The 20,820-nt window shown below is 37.3% G+C and overlaps 2 protein-coding genes and 1 pseudogene across 2 annotated transcripts in view; all 3 read left to right on the top strand.

Annotated features, from left to right (window-relative positions):
* Positions 1–13,862, top strand: part of LOC127135746 (guanine nucleotide-binding protein-like NSN1) — a 39,345-nt gene extending 25,483 nt beyond the window's left edge. The window contains exons 3-6 of the mRNA XM_051062386.1: positions 12,845–12,944; positions 13,042–13,215; positions 13,301–13,514; positions 13,790–13,862. Coding sequence (XP_050918343.1) covers positions 12,845–12,944; positions 13,042–13,215; positions 13,301–13,514; positions 13,790–13,862 — 561 coding nt within the window. The remainder of the gene's footprint in view (positions 1–12,844; positions 12,945–13,041; positions 13,216–13,300; positions 13,515–13,789) is intronic.
* On the top strand, positions 13,366–15,871 carry LOC127138381 (guanine nucleotide-binding protein-like NSN1). The gene is made up of 5 exons (XM_051064817.1): positions 13,366–13,514; positions 13,790–14,054; positions 14,563–14,742; positions 14,865–15,073; positions 15,336–15,871. The coding sequence occupies exons 2-5, from the start codon at positions 13,913–13,915 to the stop codon at positions 15,726–15,728; spliced, it is 924 nt and encodes a 307-aa protein (XP_050920774.1). The 5' UTR covers positions 13,366–13,514; positions 13,790–13,912; the 3' UTR covers positions 15,729–15,871.
* Positions 15,872–16,097: 226 nt separating this feature from the next.
* LOC127138380 (elongation factor 2-like) lies at positions 16,098–17,684 on the top strand (annotated as a pseudogene).
* The last annotated feature ends 3,136 nt before the right edge of the window (positions 17,685–20,820 follow it).

Below are 20,820 nucleotides of genomic sequence, written 5' to 3'. Positions count from 1 at the left end.
ATTAGGATGAAACTCCACATTAAAATTATTAAAAATAATATATTAAAAATTAATACATTAGAAATTAATACATTAAAAATTAATTTAGGGTGAAACTCCACAAGGGTATCCCACAAATAAAGTGGAATACCTAGCCAATAACCTTTTCCTGGGATATGTGAACCTGTTTGCGAAACTCAAAAAAAGAGACATGTCAAAACACCAAATCAGGGTGCAATCGAAGATTACACCGGAGAAATATCACAACAATAAATAGGATAGGATGAATAATGCATGGCTATGATAAAACATAAAAAAAAACAGAATAGAAAAGTCAGCTACTGTCTCGTTCGCCTCTGCTTCGCCTAGCGAAGGCCAGGCGAATATTCGCCCCAGGCTCGCCTAGCGATGTGCTAGCGAGCGGCCACGAATTTTGGATTTGAAAACAGCCCCATGTTAGGAACCTTGAATTTTTATGGCATTTAATCACAGGAACAGCATGGTCAAACATTCAGGGTATTCAGGCATATTTAAATTCACATACGAAAGCAAATTATATATCAACATTTAATCATGATGCATTATATATGCAAATATGGCCAATTGAAAGTATAAACAATAGAGATACGCAAACCTGTTTGCCAATTCAAGGTTGAAGGGGTTGATCACTTGTGGTATCGGAATGAGTTAGGCGGCGGGAATTGGGCGGCGGTGGCTTCGGTGCGGATGGGCTGCTTTCCGGATTTCTTTACTCTGAATTCTCCGGGTTGGCAGGGTTCCTATGCCAAAGTTTCTATCCGTCCTTCTCTGTTCTCTCTCTTTCTTTTTCCTCAAGGTTTTGTTCCAAGGAAACCTCAGAGTATTTTGCTTCTCTTCCTTCTTTCTCCAGTGAATCTCCCAGTGTAAACTCCAAGTCTAACTCCCCCCTTTTCCTCTACTGAAACTTCAGTATTTATAGACTAATTTTGTGGGTAATGGGCTTGGAATGAGGGAGATCCAAGTCCAAAATAATTTGTTATATTTTATTTATTTATTTATTTTAATTATTTAATTAATTAATTAATTAATTAATTAATTAATTAATTAATTAATTAAAATTTTTTTTTCTTTTTTTTTTTTTCGTTTTTTTTTTTTTTTTCAGGAAAAATGATGGGTAAATTTTGGGGTATGACAGCTGCCCCTGTTCAATATTCTTGAACCGAGAGAGTTAGGATGGCGTGTATGCCATTCGTGGTCTGGAGGTGGAAGATTATTGAACACTAGAATGCCCCAAAAATTTGCACTTGAGGATCGACAGTTGGTCTTGATGGAGATGGGTTTAAAGATGCCATCCGGGAGGTTTGATGACGAAAGCTTCAGATCGAGCCGTACATTAGGCCAATTTGAAGACATGGGTGCCACACTGGGTCGTACATTAGACCGAATAATGAGTCATCCATTAGGCTGCCGACTTCGCTGGGGAGTCGGAGTGTGTCATATGCTGTTGGGGATAAAGGATCAGAATGGACCATACGCTAGATCGTATCTGAGTTGAAGAGAGAGCCGTCCGTTAGGCTGAATCTGATGATGAAAGGGGTAGTCGTACACTAGACTACACTTCAGAAATGTACCGTACACTAGGTAGCATCTGAGTAGTTGAGGATCCGAATGGGTCGTACGTTAGACCGCATTGGAGTTGCTGGAGCTCAGAATGGATCGTACATTAAATCGAATCTGAGTTGCAGAATGAGCCGTCCAGTAGGCTGAATCTGATGGTAAAAGGGAGTAGTCGTACACTAGACTACACTTCAGAAATGTACCGTACACTAGGTAGCATCTGAGTAAGGGAGTAGCCGTATACTAGACTACCATTCAGAAATGTACCTGTCCGAAGGTAGCATCTGAGAAAGGGAGTAGCCGTATACTGGATTACCATCCAGAAATGTACCTGTCCGAAGGTAGCATCTGGGAAAGGGAGTAGCCGTATACTAGACTACCATCCAGAAATGTACCTGTCTGAAGGTAGCATCTGGGAAAGGGAGTAGCCGTATACTGGACTACCATCCAGAAATGTACCTGTCCGAAGGTAGCATCTGGGAAAGGGAGTAGCCGTATACTGGACTACCATCCAGAAATGTACCTGTCCGAAGGTAGCATCTGGGAAAGGGAGTAGCCGTATACTAGACTACCATCCAGAAATGTACCTGTCCGAAGGTAGCATCTGGGAAAGGGAGTAGCCGTATACTGGACTACCATCCAGAAATGTACCTGTCCGAAGGTAGCATCTGGGAAAGGGAGTAGCCGCATGCTAGACTACCATTCAGAAATGTACCTGTCCGAAGGTAGCATCTGAGTAAGGGAGTAGCTGTATACTGGACTACCATCCAGAAATGTATCTGTCCGAAGGTAGCATCTGGGAAAGGGAGTAGCCGTATACTGGACTACCATCCAGAAATGTACCTGTCCGAAGGTAGCATCTGGGAAAGGGAGTAGCCGTATACTAGACTACCATCCAGAAATGTACCTGTCCGAAGGTAGCATCTGGGAAAGGGAGTAGCCGTATACTAGACTACCATCCAAAAATGTACCTGTCCGAAGGTAGCATCTGGGAAAGGGAGTAGCCGTATACTAGACTACCATTCAGAAATGTACCTGTCCGAAGGTAGCATCTGAGAAAGGGAGTAGCCGTATACTGGACTACCATCCAGAAATGTACATGTCCGAAGGTAGCATCTGGTCAGATGAAGGTCTAACTTGGTCGTGCATTAGACTGTACTTGAGTTGAAGAAGGTCAGAATGGATCGTACGCTAGATCGTATCTGAGTTGTTGAGGGTCAGAATGGATCGTCCGTTAGATCGTATCTGAGTTGAAGAAGGTCAGAATGGATCGTACGCTAGATCGTATCTGAGTTGTCGAAGGTCAGAATGGATCGTATGCTAGATCGTATCTGAGTTGAAGGAGTCATATGTTGAGCTGAATCAGAATGAACCGTATGTTAGGCTGTATCTGTATACGTTGTACTTGCAATAAATGTCTGGGATGGGCTTAAAGATGCCATCGCTAGGAGGATATCGAAGTGTTGTCAGAATGAATGTTCCCATGAATTGCATCTGGAATATGTATCTGAATCTTGTCTGTGATTGATAAAGGCGTCTGCCTGAATGAGCCTTTTACTTTGACTATATCAGGAGGATAATTAACCTGCAAAGAAAAGTTAGCTTTATGCTATGTCATGATGCATGAGATGTTTTATGCTTTCGAAAATAAATGCGAATGTTGTATGCATGCGTATGCTGTGAAATGATGTAATGAATGAGTTATGCGTATGAGAAGTTCTGCTTGGGGACTCTACTGGGAAAAATAAATCCCCATCTACTGATTGGAGATATTCGTGTTGAGGACCCTCTCTCGGCTGGGGGTTCTGATTTCTGTCTGATGGTAGAGATATTCAACAGAGCCTGGCTGGGGATGGATGAGATGATCAATCTGTCTGATGATGCCGACCTCTGTTGGGGAATAGCTGGCTGTGCCGGGGAATACTGCCAACTTCTTCTGGGGAAAAACAGGCTTGCTGGGGGAAGAGAATTGGTAGTGGATTCATTGGAAGCATGATTAGACCTTATCCTCGATCCCGAAGTCTTGTAGTAATTGCTATTGCTATTCTATGTACGTATTTTTGATAAACATTGATCATATTCAAATGCACATATTAATTCAAATTAAATCAATGGACATTTACGCAACCAAAACAGAAAAGTAAAAAACAAAAGCATCTTTTTTTGAAAGAGGGTTGTATTGATTTTTGAAAGAAGGCCTATAAACAGGCAAATTGTGTACAAGGAGACAGAAATCCTAGTAAGAGGAAATTGTCAAAAACAAAGAGAAAGCTATGCAGAAAAAGTCCTATTGATTTTAAGTCTACTACTGCCATTATGTCTTCAAGCATCTCATCCCCTGCTGTCGGATAGAAGTGATTGGCTTGGTCAGTCCCTTGAACTTGGATGAAAGTTGACTGAGAACGGGACATAGTCATACGCTTTAATCCCTAATTTTTGCCTGGACCGCCTTTTCAGGTTTTCAGCCCACCAGGATACCCTTTTTTGCCCAAGCCACCTTTTCAGGTTTTCGACTTGCCGGGTGTACATTTTTTTATATATATCCCTAATTTTTGCCCGAACCCTTTTGGTTCGCCGGGATGCCCTTACTTTTGCCTAGATACGTCGATCTAGCGGGTCTTTTTCATGCGTAGTATTTTTTAACTATGTCCGCATTCACGGGATGCGGGAAATCTTCGCCATCCACTGTAGCAAGTATCATGGCTCCACCAGAGAATACCTTCTTAACTACAAATGGCCCTTTGTACGTGGGAGTCCATTTGCCTCTGGGATCAGTTTGCGGTAGCACGATACACTTGATTACCAAGTCGCCAATTTGATACACTTGTCGCTTGACCTTTTTGTTGAATGCCCTGGTCATGCGCTTCTGATATATCTGCCCGTGACATACAGCCGCAAGTCTCTTCTCATCCATCAAATTTATCTGATCGAGTCGAGTCTGAATCCGTTCCTCTTCATCTAAGCCCGCCTCTTTCATGATTCTTAGCGAGGGAACCTGAACTTCCACTGGTGAGATGGCTTCCATTCCATAGACTAAAGAGAACGGAGCTGCCCCTGTCGAAGTGCGTACTGAAGTGCGATAGTCATGAAAAGCAAATGGTAACATCTCATGCCAGTCTTTGTACATTACTGTCATCTTTTGTATAAGCTTCTGGACATTGTTAGCAGCCTCCACGGCGCCGTTCATCCTTGGCCGGTACGGAGAAGAATTAGAGTGTTTTATTTTGAACCGCGTGCAGAGTTCAGTAACCATCTTGTTGTTCAAATTAGCACTATTATCAGTGATAACTCTTTCAGGAGACAACAAGTTTCTCGAATAGATATTTGATAGAACCCATCTTAGAAATCAATAAAGTGGTATGATTCAACATGTACTGTCTTAGTCGGCGAGCAGCCCAAGCCAAAGCGCAGCAAGCTTTCTCGAGCTATGAGTATCTTGTTTCACAGTCGGTACCTTTTGCTAAGGCGGTATATGGCATGCTCTTTTCGACCAGACTCGTCATGTTGCCCCAACACACCTCATTGGATTTTCTAACACGGTCAAATACATGATTAGAGGTCTTCCTTCAACTGGTGGTGTCAGAATTGGAGGTTCTTGGAGACACTTCTTGATTTTATCAAAAGTTTCCTGACATTCATCATCTCTTGACTGTCCTCAGTAATTTGAAGATAGGTTTGCAAGTAGCAGTCAAGTAGGATATAAACCGGGCAATGTAATTCAAGTGCCCCAAGAGGCTTCTGACTTCTTTCTTGTCTACTTTTAGTACTCAGATCGACAGTTTCAATTGACTCCTCATGCGGCTGTACAGTCCTTTCTTCTTTCAGTAACAGTCTGGCAAGTTCTTCAGGTACTTCACAATCTTCCTCACTTCCATCTTCGGCTTGGTAGATCGGATTTTCGAAGTCATAATGAACAGTAGCAGAACTATTATCAACAGGATCCAAAGTGGATGTGGATACGCAATTTGTTACGTGAGTGTGTGCAAGAAAGCATAGCTTATTTGAAAAATGACAGGAAAGATAAAGAGCGCAATATTTGAATGCAAAAAGTCCATTGATTTATCGAATATGAATATGCTTATGAGAATGACAAAACATTTAACCAAATTTGATACATTGAATAAACAACAAACAATTACTCCTGACTAAAGGAAGTTGGAATAGTGTCTTCAGCCTTCCAATTATCCAAGTTGCAATCGCTATTCACATCTTCTACAGCATTAACAGTCTTGTCATGATCGGGCATAGGAGCAGTGATGACATTAGGAATATCCAGAGGATCAAATTCAAATTCCCCAGCGTCGATCATATCCTGAATCTTGTTCTTCAGTGACCAGCAATCATTCGTATCATGCCCGGGGCTATCGGAGTGATAGGCACACCTGGCGTTGGGATTATAACGAGGAGAAGTAGTGTTGGGTTTTGCAGGAGGATCTCTGAGGGTAATTAAATTTACTTTTAGCATACCCTGCAGTGCTTGTGCTAAAGTCATATTGATCTTCGTAAACTGCCTTCTTCCCGGGTTAATGTGCCTCACAGATTTCTTGTCCTTTTTCTTCTTGAGCAAGAGAGTCTTCAGTTCCTCCTGCCCCTTGGATAAGTTCAAGATCATCTCCTGGAGTTGAGCATTCTGAGCCTGGAGATCTTTGACAGTTTGTTCGAGGTCCATTTTTCTGTTTGAAGGAAAACCGTGAGAATACTGATCCTTTTAGAGTACCTGTTATGCAATGTCATGTTATGCTATGCAATGTATGAAATGTTTTCAAGGACTTTTGGAATTTAATTTTGCATAAACTACCAAAAAAGAAAGCCACTTTTATTAATAATATTTGATTAATATTCATTATAATAAGAAGTAAAATACAATAAAAGCTCAGGTCTCCCAGGGACGGCTTCTTTTTGGGCGAAGATATGTATTGAGTCTTCGTTCCTCATTAAGCTGGCCGGTGAGCTCTAACACCTTCTTCCTTGTAGCACAGAACTGGGCTTCAAAAGTATCCCTTTCCTCTCTCAACTGGATCCAGGACTTCTTTAACTCTTCAACATCGGTAGGCATATCTGGATAAGGAACGATCTGAGGAGTACCTCCTTCAGCTTCTGGTTCAACAATCAGTGGTCCGACTGCCAGATATGGCATGACAAGTTCACGAGCTCTTGTGCGGACCCATCTGAGATAAGGTTCCATAGGAATAGAGTTTTTCTGTCCTAAAGTACTTCTTTTCACCATGCCCCAAGCTCGCACAAATCTTTGACGGAGACCTTGGGAATCGTTATCATAGTCAAACACCGTGCCTTGTATAATTATTTCATGTGGACCATCTCTTCGAGCACAACCAAACTGACGTAGGGCTAAAGCAGGATTATAAGTAATACCTCCTCTTATCCCCATGAGTGGTACATTAGGGAATTCTCCACAACGGTCAATGATGATATTGTTTTCTTTGAAATGAGGACACCAACGGATGTCTGAGTGGGAGAGCGACATTATCCTTTGAGACCATCTCAAACTTTGCTTATTCTTCAAGACTGACTGAGGAAGGTGCGAAATAAACCACCTGGATAATAAAGGTATGCAGCACATGAGAGTCCCTTGCCTCTTCATAGTACGAGTGTGAAGGGAATGCAGAATGTCGCCGAGCAAGGTAGGCACAGGGTTACGAGCGAGAAATATCTGAATAGCATTCATATCTATGAATTGATCTGGATTAGGGAATAACACCAAACCATAGATTAGTAATGCTAGAATCTCCTCGAAAGCATGGACATTCATGACTTTTAAGAATTCTCGGGCCTTATTCATCAGAAATTTGGCAAGTAAACCCTTAACTCCACTTCTTGTTACCCAATTAGCTTCAATATCTGACTTTGTCATGTGTAAAGCTGCGGCAACTTTTTCGGACCTCGGAATCTTTTCTAAACCACTGAAAGGTATTTGATCAAGAATAGGTATCCCAAGCAGCTGGGAAAATTCTTCTAATGTGGGCACCAACTGATAATCTGGGAATGTGAAGCAATGATGTTTAGGATCGAAGAACTGGAATAGGACTCTCATCATATCTTCTTTGAAACCAGTGGTAACCAAATCGAGGAGAGAACCATGCTTTTTGACGAACTGAGCCTGATCAGGAAGTTCTGACACTAAATCCTTGAGTTGAGGAGAGATGACTACAAAATTTATCCGGATAGTCTTCTTGGGAGCCATAGCCTTACAAAATAGAGCCAAGTTAAATCCCTAAGTCCTCGAAGTGATTAGTGCAATGTCATAATGTTATGATGTTATGATGTTATGATGTTATGATATTAAACAAATAACAAGCATAAGCAAGTCATACAACAATCATTCCTAGGTTTTAAGGCTTGCATGAGTTCCATAGGTAAGTACCCTCCCCACTGAAGTTTGGTGGGTTCAACCTGTCTTAGAATAGTAACCGGGTTCTAGAAGGATCTCAAATCATTGACCTTTCCTTAAGTCCACTTCAGTGCAACACCAAGTGGTTGACCGAAGCTTCCCTAAAGTCCAATCTCAAAGAGTGTAGTATCGAGTCTCAACCAACTCCAGTCGGAACCGAAGCCAGTTATCTCACTACTTTCTAATGGCCAGGATGAGTCAATTAGGGTTCTAAAGGTCTGGTTAATGCTTTTATGACACCACGCGAATGCCAAATATTTCCTCAACTAACATGAGGAACATCAGGACATCCAAAGTGCCACATTAACCGTAGCCATCATTTTGACCATTCCAGTATACGCCGGACAGTCGCGATGATCTCTTGCTACTTACCTAAGGTACACTAGATCCGGGTGTAGGATCTTTCACTCAAGCATAACATACCCAAGCAATCCCTTAAAAATAAATCAGACAAATTGAATAAGTGATCTTGTTTTTAAGGTAACCTCTCTTTTTAAATATTCCCCAGCAGAGTCGCCAGTTCTGTCATACGGTGAACTGGACTTTTTGTGGTTTTAATCGCAATGTCGCGGTTAGCAAGAGTCGCCACCGACTTTTCTTTTATCCAATAAGGAAAGGTGGAAAAGAACAGGAAAGACCTTAATTTAGATTTTGGGTTCGGGAGGTACATTATACAAAGGGAAGGTGTTAGCACCCTTTGTATCCATGGTTATCCATGGGCTCTTAATTGCTCGATCACTTATATTATTTTTGTCTAAAAAAAGTGTTTGTGAATTGTTTGGAAAATTGTTTTGAAAAGAGAATTTAACTTTGTAATGATTCTTGTATGAATGTATACAAAGTGGTTATCTCGTTTAGTTTTGAAAATTGTTTAGAAAAATATAACTCGGTAATGATTCTAGTATGAATGTATACCAAGTGGTGATTTTCTAAAGGTATTTTGAAAGGTGTGAGGTGCGAAAAAGTGTTTTAAGTTGTGAGCCAGCAATTAAGAGTTATACCGACCCAAGGTCTTTACGGGCATTTCCTATCCTTATGAGGGTAAAACTGTCCTTATTATTGAGAAATAAGTAGTTTTATCCTTTGGATGTAAAAGGGTCATCGTAGGGTCATCGATTGGTCATTGAAGGCAACAGTTATGAGGATACCTTAGCATTCGAAGGGACTATCATCATTTAACCGTAGGCAACATCGGAGGGTCATCGAGGGACAAAGTTGTATATTCGAAGGCAACATCCGAGGGACTATAATTTATTTTATGATGATTTAACCGAAGGGTCTTTGCTAAGGGTATCCCCACATTCGCGGGACATGACCGTAATATCGTAATCGTAAGGCAACAAAGAGAGGTCCAAGATCACTTATTCAAAGGCAAAGTTTTACAATTAATTATATAATTAGGATGAAACTCCACATTAAAATTATTAAAAATAATATATTAAAAATTAATACATTAGAAATTAATACATTAAAAATTAATTTAGGGTGAAACTCCACAAGGGTATCCCACAAATAAAGTGGAATACCTAGCCAATAACCTTTTCCTGGGATATGTGAACCTGTTTGCGAAACTCAAAAAAAGAGACATGTCAAAACACCAAATCAGGGTGCAATCGAAGATTACACCGGAGAAATATCACAACAATAAATAGGATAGGATGAATAATGCATGACTATGATAAAACATAAAAAAAAACAGAATAGAAAAGTCAGCTACTGTCTCGTTCGCCTCTGCTTCGCCTAGCGAAGGCCAGGCGAATATTCGCCCCAGGCTCGCCTAGCGATGTGCTAGCGAGCGGCCACGAATTTGGATTTGAAAACAGCCCCATGTTAGGAACCTTGAATTTTTATGGCATTTAATCACAGGAACAGCATGGTCAAACATTCAGGGTATTCAGGCATATTTAAATTCACATACGAAAGCAAATTATATATCAACATTTAATCATGATGCATTATATATGCAAATATGGCCAATTGAAAGTATAAACAATAGAGATACGCAAACCTGTTTGCCAATTCAAGGTTGAAGGGGTTGATCACTTGTGGTATCGGAATGAGTTAGGCGGCGGGAATTGGGCGGCGGTGGCTTCGGTGCGGATGGGCTGCTTTCCGGATTTCTTTACTCTGAATTCTCCGGGTTGGCAGGGTTCCTATGCCAAAGTTTCTATCCGTCCTTCTCTGTTCTCTCTCTTTCTTTTTCCTCAAGGTTTTGTTCCAAGGAAACCTCAGAGTATTTTGCTTCTCTTCCTTCTTTCTCCAGTGAATCTCCCAGTGTAAACTCCAAGTCTAACTCCCCCTTTTCCTCTATTGAAACTTCAGTATTCATAGACTAATTTTGTGGGTAATGGGCTTGGAATGAGGGAGACCCAAGTCCAAAATAATTTGTTATATTTTATTTATTTATTTATTTTAATTATTTAATTAATTAATTAATTAATTAATTAAATTTTTTTTTTTCTTTTTTTCGTTTTTTTTTTCGTTTTTTTTTTTTTTTTTTTTTTTTTTTTCAGGAAAAATGATGGGTAAATTTTGGGGTATGACAGTGTTGTTGATTTTACTGGTTTATCGGTTTACTGGTTTATTGGTTTTATCAATTTGTCTGTTTTGCTGTGCAAATTGTTATCGTTTTTATCGCGTTCGTGTCGCTCGATTTTATCGTATTTTAATCGTGTGCCGTTAATATTATTTGTGCTTATTATTAATTGTGTTTAGTTGTTAATTAGTTTATTTAATTAGGATTAATATTATATTAGTTTATTATTATTATTATTATTATATAATATATAAATATATATTATTAATTTATGTTAGATATTTTTTAGGTTTCTTATTGTTTAAGTAATCTAAATATATATTATTAATTTATGTTAGATATTTTTTAGGTTTCTTATTGTTTAAGTAATCTAAATATATATTATTAATTTATGTTAGATATTTTTTAGGTTTCTTATTGTTTAAGTAATCTAAATATATATATATATATATAGATGTGGTTAGTAAGAAAATGAGAGAAGGTGGATCAGTAAGGAAAAAACGTGTGGTGAGAGAAACAGAGAATTGAAAAGAAATATTTGTCCAAAAGGTTACCGTATTTCACTTGTTCTTCATTTTCGGTAACCCAAAATCGTCTCGATTATTCATCGAAACACAAAACCGATTTCATATCTTTGAAGTTCGTTGAGTCCAGGTCACAAATATCCAAGGTTCATTTCATTCCGGCGTCGTTTCACCGATCAAAAACGACGTTGAAGTCAGGTACTCACGAAGACAGCCAGCACTGCGTCGGTGACGGTTTCCAGCTTTCGGTCGATCATTTGGACGATCAGAAGTTCATCCTCTTCACACAAGGTAATATTCTTCACTTATCTCTGAAATCGGCAAAGTTGCGGCTTGCCGACATGTGTTTTAATATATTATTAATCTAAATATATATATATATATATATATATATATATATATTACTTTGGTTTACTAAATATTGTTTATCTTTTATTATTATTTTGCATATATGTTTTATTTAAATGTTAGTTAAATTAATTATTTGTTTAAATATTTATTTTAATTAAATGTTTATTTATATCAAATGTTTATTTTGTCTAAAGTAAATGTTTATATTATTATTTTTATATTTGTTTATGTTGTTACTAACCGTTTCGTTTCAGTTTCAGCTCGATTAACTCCACTAACTATTCGTAATACTAACTATTCATAGCTAACTGTGTTGTAATAATTTACTTTCTCGCATTTTTTATTTTCTATATTGTGTGTTTAATCGTATTGTTCACGTTTTATGTTAAAAAATCGAAAAATCCAAAAAAGAGAAACCCGATGCGATTCCAACGGTCGCCGTTTTAGAAACCCTTTTCACACACTCACAAGCTTACTCTTGGGCTTCCTTATAATGAGCCCATTTATTTATTGTTTCAGGGTTTAGGCTCATTCAAATCTTTTGCCAGCTTTGGTTTTTCAGTTTAAAAACATTTTCAAAAGGACGTGTCAGTCTCGAAGCCTCCCGCCTAGGTCGAGCAAGAGATGGCAAGACACGCCAATCTAAAATCAACAAAATAGACTTTCCCCTTTTCTTTTGGGAGAACTACGTGGATTCTGATTTCTCCATTGCGTCTTGGAGATACGTAGGCATGAAGTCTACGACTTTATCGAGTCCAAAAACAATAAAATCAAGTTCTTTTCTCATCTTCCCAATCAAACGATCAAAGCGAAAAAAACAAAGCATTCACATAAACATAAGCAAAAAGGTTCCTGTGGAGTACCACAGATGTAGAGGGTGCTAATATCTTCCCTTTGCATAACCAACCCCCGAACCCGTAACTCTAAAGGGATTTATCGTTATTTTTCCCTTCCTTTTTTGGATAAAATAAAAGACGGTGGCGACTCTTGCATTTAAAATATTTTTCAAAACGGGTTAAGTTCAATCAATACTTAATCTCGTGAAAAATCTCGCCGCGACAATATAGCGTGGTTTGTGAAATATTGAAAAGAACAAAATAATGGGAAATCTTATCTGATAATGAATTTGTGAAATAGGCATGCTTGGTTTTCTAGTTGAAGTATTTTATGAGGATACGTAGTTTATGAACTTTAGATTTCACTACTGTATTAGGCATTCGTGTTTCATTTTGTTTTTCCCTCTAATGAAACCCTTTAATTTCAAGGAGCTGTGTTTCTAATTCCCTCTTATACTAGTATACTTCAAAGATGTAGGAATATTTGTATTATGTGTTAAGCTTGATATAAGGTGATTTACAAAGTTAGAAATCCTTTCTAGTTTTGTATGCATTGTATGATTTCTATTTTCCTAATAATTTGAAACTTTACAATGCTCAACCCTTGTTTCAGGCTCGTAAAAGGAAGTTGGGCTTGTCGGAGGATGATGATAACTCTAAATCAGTTGAAACAGCTTCTCTAGAAAATGTTGCCACTGCTGCGAAGACTAAAGGTATTTTTATTTTACTTTTGTTGCAAATTTTGTTCCGGTCAAATAGTTTTATCTTGCAGAATTACTTGTCTTATATTCATTATGTTTTTTTTAGTAGATAGTTCGGATAGGGCCTTTTACAAGGATTTGGTAAAGGTTATCGAAGCCTCTGATGTTATACTTGAGGTCCTTGATGCCAGAGATCCCTTGGGTACTCGTTGTGTTGACATAAAAAAGATGGTGATGAAAGCAGGACCTGAGAAACGACTTGTGTTGCTTTTGAATAAAATTGGTAACTTTCCTGCTCACCTTTTTATCCCCTTTCTCCTTTTAGGATTTTTTTTTCCATTGAGTACTAATTTGTGCTTTTAATTCAGATCTTGTTCCTCGAGAATCTGTCGAGAAGTGGCTTAAGTACCTTCGAGAAGAATTACCTACTGTCGCTTTCAAGTGCAGTACACAACAGCAACGATCAAACCTAGGGTGTAAATCTTCTAAAAAAGTCAAACCAAGTAATACTTTGCAATTGAGTGATTGTCTCGGAGCGGAGACACTTCTCAAACTATTGAAGAATTATTCAAGAAGTACGAGGTAACAGAAGATCATTTTTACGTCCATTGTCATAAGCTTTATGTTCATAATTTAAAACGCCATTATGTTTGCAAGTGTTTTTTATAATATGGTTGAATTATGTATCACATTTTCTTATTGTGATCAAGTAAATTTAGGAGTTAGTATAATTAAACTGATTTTTGCAATTTCTGAATAGAAGTATCAATCTCCAAATATATTTTATGAATTCATCTAGCTTCACTTCTAGTCTTATAATTCATGGTTCTTATCTATTTTGTCTTTGTCTTTCACAGATCAAGAAGTCAATCACTTTTGGTTTGGTTGGACTTCCCAATGTTGGTAAGAGTAGTCTTATTAACAGTTTAAAGAGATGCCATGTTGTCAATGTCGGTGCTACTCCTGGGTTAACAAGGTCAATGCAAGAGGTTCATTTGGACAAAAATGTTAAGCTGCTGGATTGCCCTGGTGTTGTTATGCTGAAGTCTCAAGGAAATAATGCTACTATTGCATTAAAAAATTGTAAGAGAATCAAAAAGTTAGAGGATCCAATTGGCCCAGGTACTTCAAGTCATTTCCTTCCCCCATTATTTAATCTACACATTTAGTTCTTTATATTGGATTAATATTACTGGAAATGGATGGTTGAAGCTTTATGTCCTCTGTATCACTTGTTTTATCACCTTTAAGTTTTAACTATTAAGACTATTTTCTATCTGGTTCGCTCTCCCTCTCCTTGTGCTTCCATGGATGCCTAAAACCACTAAGACATGACTTTATCTTCATTTTTACTATGAGAGCTATCCTAGGTTTCTGCGTTTTTAATACTATATTCCTAATCCTATCTTTACTTTCTAATTGTTAACTGTCATAATGCCAATTTATGTTATTTTTTAAGTTGAATGCTTGGCTGCATACTTCTTTTTCTGGATGTAAATCAAAGTTTGGTTTATTGAAATCATTTTTTAAAATGTTTTGAAGCCTCCTTAGAAATTTAAATTTTGAAATCTTGACCTTTAGGCTCTATTATGAAGTCTAATCCTTTTTTCACTTTTCTGCGACAATGCAGTGAAAGAAATTCTCAAGCTCTGTCCTGCCAGGGTGCTGGTAGCTCTTTACAAGATTCCAAGTTTTGATTCAGTTGATGACTTCCTACAGATTGTGGCTACTGTTAGGGGCAAGCTCAAGAAGGGTGGAATAGTTGACATTGAATCTGCTGCAAGAATCGTACTTCATGATTGGAATGAAGGTATGCTTATACATAATGGAGTAAGCTAGATGAATTAAAACATGTTTCTTTTGAAGTTGAAAATTATGAAGAATTTGGTTTCTTGCCAAAAGTAAGAAAAAAATTTGATTGCACTGTTTCAGGTAAAATACCATATTATACTATGCCCCTAGTTAGTGAAGCAGAACCTTCAGAGGCCAAGATAGTTCCAGAGTTTTCTAAAGATTTTAACATTGATGAAGTCTACAACGGTGAAACTTCTTTTATTGGTACCCTTAAATCGACTATTGACTTAGATCCTGTTGAAGTTCCTTCAAGTTGCCCTCTTAACTTTGATGAGACAATGTTAGAGGTATGCTTTTGATGTTTCTGCTTCTGTTTTATTAAATATGTTGAAACTTGAAATACTACTTTTAAAAAAGGGCCTTGGAATCTTACACATTTATCTTACTGTCTGTTTGGGTTTGGAGGGAAATGGACGAAGGTGTGATTATTTTAAATTGTTATTCGGTTTAAATTTTGTTATTTGGAAATTTCAAGACCCTTTTCATAGTAACATATTTTTAGTCTGTTTTTAATTAAAACATCTTACTGTCTTACAATTTTTTTTGTAGGATAACGAACATGTTACTTTGCCAAAACAAGATGAAGCTCCTGATAAAGTGGCTGACAATGATGAGGATGAATCCATGGAATATGATAAAGATGATGTTAGCAAGGACAAGGGTAAAACAGCAAGTAGTAAACAAAATGAGAAGTTATACACAGTAGATGGTATACTTAATCCAAAATTGAAGCGGGCAGAGAAGAAGAAAAAGAAGAAGGCTAACAAAGCTGGTTCATCTGATCCCATGGATGGTCATTATGACTTCAAAGTTGATTACTTCAAAAAAGACAAAATGGATGTTGAAGGTGGCAGCGGTGATGACGGCAATGATCGTCATGATGAACAAGTTAACTCTGAGGTTCCCATGTCTGGCGTTGAGGTTGATGAACGATTAGGATAGACATGGTTTAAGGTTGCGCTTTGGAACATTGCCTTTATTTTTCAATATCTTAAATTGTTGCATTAGTTGATACAGCTATTGTATATACAATTTTGGCAAGACAAGAACTATGATTTTCATTACAAAGAGGATTTGTTTTCATATATTTTTTCCAGGTTTGAAGCATGACTTGTTTATTTCTTGGGTGTTTGATAATTTAGGGGAGTGTTAAAAATGCTTAAGGCTAAGCACTATTTAACAAATTACTCAATTTAAATTCTATTTATTGAAACAAATTGCGTTCACAATGGAATTTTATAATTCTATAATTTCCTGTCCAATTCAGTTTTGATATCCGTTGCGTGAAAATTCTTAAACTGACCGGAGGTTACTGCTGCACTCCGTATTACTGATGGAGCACTTGTGGTTGTTGACTGTGTGGAAGGTGTATGTGTCCAAACTGAAACTGTGCTTCGACAAGCCCTTGGAGAAAGGATCAGGCCTGTTCTTACAGTTAATAAGATGGACAAATGCTTCCTTGAGCTTCAGGTTGATGGAGAGGAGGCGTACCAGACCTTTCAAAGAGTTATTGAAAATGCTAATGTGATTATGGCTACATATGAAGATCCACTTCTCGGTGATGTTCAGGTGTATCCGGAGAAAGGAACAATTGCTTTTTCTGCTGGTCTGCATGGTTGGGCTTTTACTCTGACAAACTTTGCAAAAATATATGCCTCAAAATTTGGTGTTGATGAGTCCAAGATGATGGAGAGGCTTTGGGGAGAAAATTTCTTTGACCCAGCCACAAAAAAATGGACCACCAAGAATACTAGTTCAGCTACTTGCAAACGTGGGTTTGTTCAGTTCTGTTATGAGCCTATTAAGCAGATCATTAACACTTGTATGAATGATCAGAAGGATAAGTTGTGGCCTATGCTTACAAAGCTAGGGGTCACCATGAAGTCTGATGAGAAGGACCTGATGGGTAAGCCATTGATGAAACGTGTCATGCAGACCTAGCTGCCAGCAAGAACTGCACTTCTAGAAATGATGATCTTCCATCTTCCATCACCATCCATGACCCAGAGGTACCGTGTTGAGAATTTGTACGAGGGTCCCCTTGATGATCAATATGCAAATGCTATCCGAAACTGTGATCCTGATGGTCCTCTGATGCTTTATGTCTCAAAGATGATTCCAGCATCTGATAAAGGAAGGTTTTTTGCTTTTGGCCGTGTATTTGCCGGTAAGGTGTCAACAGGTTTGAAGGTCAGAATTATGGGACCAAATTATGTCCCTAGGGAGAAGAAAGATCTATATGTGAAAAGTGTTCAAGGAACTGTCATTTGGATGGGAAAGAGACAGGAGACTGTTGAGGATGTGCCATGTGGTAACACTGTTGCTTTGGTTGGTTTGGATCAATTTATCACGAAGAATGCTACATTGACAAATGAGAAGGAAGTTGATGCCCACTCTATCCGAGCTATGAAGTTTTCTGTCTCTCCTGTTGTGCGTGTTGTTGTTCAGTGCAAGGTTGCTTCAAATCTTCCTAAGTTAGTTGAGGGTCTCAAACGTTTGGCTAAGTTAGATCCTATGGTTGTCTGTACTATGAAGAGTTTAGAGAACACATTATTGCTGGTGCAGGAGAGCTTCATCTAGAGATCTGTTTGAAGGACTTGCCGGATGATTTCATGGGTGGAGCTGAGATTGTTAAATCCGACCCTGTTGTTGTTGGAGAATTGCCATACAAGGCGCAGCGGAATAAAAAAGTTCTCCATTTAGTGATCCTTACGAATGGGCATGATCAGTGATAGAATCGTTACCTCTTGTGGCGATTCAAACCTTTGGTGCAGATCTCTGATAATGATCAAAACCTTTGATACAGATCCACGGGGCGATCACGAACGTTGAGCGAAACGTCTCTACTCAGTCCACACGAACGGATTCCTTCAATCGCAGTGCTAGCTGTTATGAATGAAGGCTTTGAGTGAGAGAAAGAGGGAAACAAAATTCCAAGTCTCTACTTGAATTTCTGTCTGAGTAGATTGGAGTGACAATGCTTCTACCCAAGGGGTTCTATTTATAGAACCACTTGTGTGGGCTTCAAGCTAAAAAGCCCACTTAAGTGTATTTTGGCCCATATCTTATAATATGCCCAAAATCACTTAAGTATTTAGTACCTTACCATATTTTGTCTCCCACTTAAGTGCACCGTACCTTACGGTGTTCCTTAGTTACTCTATCTCTCATCAATCCATCCTTTGTGTGTGACCCTATAGGTTTTCGGGGCGTTGGCAATTATATTAAATCATGCATTTAACATAATAAACAGTGAGCGGTATCTAGCAACACATCACTGCTACCCAAGTCACGAAAATGTCATGTGATCTGACAAAACCTCTTGTGATAATAATTATGTGTATAATTACCCCTTTGCCCTTATGTCTATATTGAACACAAGGTATAGACCGTGTCACCCTTGTCCAGTTCAATATTTGGCCCATAGACATTTATCCTGTTACGCAGGATTGGCAAATTCCATCTAGGACACTCATGTCCCTCAGCATGCTTCGTGGAGTACCCATCAACTGTCTTTATGGTTATCCAGTTACGGACAACGTTGGATCAGCAATAAAGCACTCGACTCTACATCTAGGATCCATAGCGGTTTCAGGTCGAAGAGTGGTATACACTATTATCACCATAAGAATAACTTATGACACTTTGCATAACTTTCTATATAGTATTCTCATAGCGGGTCAATCCGGTATAAATATTACTCCTAATATTCATACCTATGTTTAAGACTTGATAACTCTTTATCCATGATCCATGAGATGTGATCATCAGTCTACAAACATAATAGTCTTAATGCTTTAATGTTATCCCACTTCACATTAAAGCTCGACTACGGATACTTTAAGAACAGTGCCCTCATGTTTAATGTGTTCTCATGATTAAGTCACACTTAATACATTAAACAGACTATCTATTCTAGGGACTTTATTAATCAACCATAATAAAGAAAATGCCTTTTATTATTAATAAATAATTCGATACAAGTACCAAAAGTATTGGCCTCTAGGGCTTACACCAACAGTTGTGTCCTTCAGGGAGACTGTTCTAGATAGATTAGTCTGCACAATGATGAGTAAATCACCCAACAAGCACAACCGGTTGTACATGTGATTTTTTATATTTAGATCGTGTTAGAAAATGAGTTTATAAAACAAAATATTGTATTTTACATTAAAAGTTGGTAATAATTATTTTAGGTTTCATCGTCATTTTAAGTTGTCGATTAATAAAAAATTTCTTATCGTAGAGAAGAAAGTGTTAGGATTGATACATGAGAGTTTAGAATGAAGGTGGAAGAATCTTTTCACAAAACAATTGGATTGGAGTAATCTTGATTTTTGTTATATAATTTTATCTTGAAGGAAAATGTTATTGCGTTGATTTCTTATCTTAATGTTGGCTACGCAGTAAAATATGGTTATTAAATTCTTATTTTCAAAGGATAAATTGTCTCGAACCCAACACACAAGTTCATTTAGAACTAAGTTATGCAAATTAAAGTGTCTATGTTCGCATGGAAGTTGGTAATAATAGAATCCCCGCTAAAAATAATTTGGAAAGATGTGGAATAATACTGCTAGGTTCGTTGGGATGTGCAAGGGTTGTGGAAGAGATGAGAATTCAAATTATCATCTATTTTTTGAGTGAGTTTTTTTGGACATATTTGAAGCAATGCACTGCAACCATCGAGGATCGTAAGTGTTCATCTGAATGACATTGATATTCATGCCCTTAAATTTTGTGGTTCCCATTCTTTTAGCATGGAGATTAGAAAATGATTTCAAGTCACATATTTGACAAACACTTAAGTTATTTGAGAGGAAATAAGTGTGAGTATTTTTTACATTTAAGAAACAAGACCTTTACAATTGGTTGATATGATCAAAATCCCATATTGGTGGTGGTTGAGGCCAAAAGGGGGAGACACTCCTCGATTTATTTATTTTTTGAATCAACCCTATTGTTATGGTTATATGTTTGAATAGGTTTTGATGACTAATAACTCAACAAGATCAAATATGGTATCATCATCGAAGATTGAGTTTGAATCAAAAAGCGATGATAATCTAAAACAAGTTTGAATCAAAGAGCGATGATATATTCCGAAGCCTCAAGTGCCTTTATATTATTAGTATCATGTTGTAAAATAATGTGTGGTTCTCTTAATATTAAAGTATATATACACTCACACAAATATTTTTCCAAACAACTCCTTCAAAATCAAGGGAAATCTGAAAAATACAAAAGACGACAAAAAAATAAAAAAGAACTTATATTGCATGAGATGACAACGACATGGACTCATATGATGATTTTGAAAAACATGAAGAAACAAGCAAGACCTATCCAAAGAATGGAGAATCTCAAAATATCATTATCTTGACAATTCCATAGGAGATATCTAAAAATGGGTGACAAATTAAAGCTCTCTAAACAAATGAACTTAAAATGTGTGACAAGTGAATCCAACAACTTTTTCAGCTTACAACTTTATCAAAGAAATTAAGTAGTATTCAAAATTAAAAATATTGAAGAGTTGTTTAAAATATTTGATATATAAAAAGAAATCTCAACTTATACTAATCGACAAAAATGATGAAAGTAAACTGCTAGAAGAAGTAAAAATCAATGTACGATCGAAATTTTTCTTACATATTTCCATTCATCCTAATTTTATATGTAACAACAGCATGTTCACTTGTTAAACCCAGAGATTCATCTTTGATATCTATCGATCATGCACTCTATATAACATCCCAAATTTTATTAATTAATTTAATTAAATTAATTAGAATTTTATCTGATTAATTGATATTTTTAAATTATTATTATGGGATTGTGGGGGTAAGTATCCTTGGAATAGAGTCTTAGATTAATATATATATATATATATATATATATATATATATATATATATATATATATATATATATATATATATATATATATTGATCCTATATTCCTGATAACAAAAGAACAACAAGATCAATAAAACAAAATGCGGAAATAGAATTAGAGGTTTTACCTCCAGTCA

The sequence above is a fragment of the Lathyrus oleraceus genome, chromosome 4 (assembly GCF_024323335.1).
Source record: "Lathyrus oleraceus cultivar Zhongwan6 chromosome 4, CAAS_Psat_ZW6_1.0, whole genome shotgun sequence".
Lineage (NCBI taxonomy): Eukaryota > Viridiplantae > Streptophyta > Magnoliopsida > Fabales > Fabaceae > Lathyrus > Lathyrus oleraceus.
This window is presented reverse-complemented; position numbering and strand designations above follow the sequence as displayed.

Excerpts from the sequence above, each read along its gene's own strand:
- LOC127138381 (XM_051064817.1), top strand. The coding sequence starts at position 13,913 with ATGCAAGAGGTTCATTTGGACAAAAATGTTAAGCTGCTGGATTGCCCT. Across the intron at positions 14,055-14,562 it reads AGAGGATCCAATTGGCCCAG|TGAAAGAAATTCTCAAGCTC; the intron begins GTACTTCAAGTC and ends GCGACAATGCAG. Across the intron at positions 14,743-14,864 it reads ACTTCATGATTGGAATGAAG|GTAAAATACCATATTATACT; the intron begins GTATGCTTATAC and ends GCACTGTTTCAG.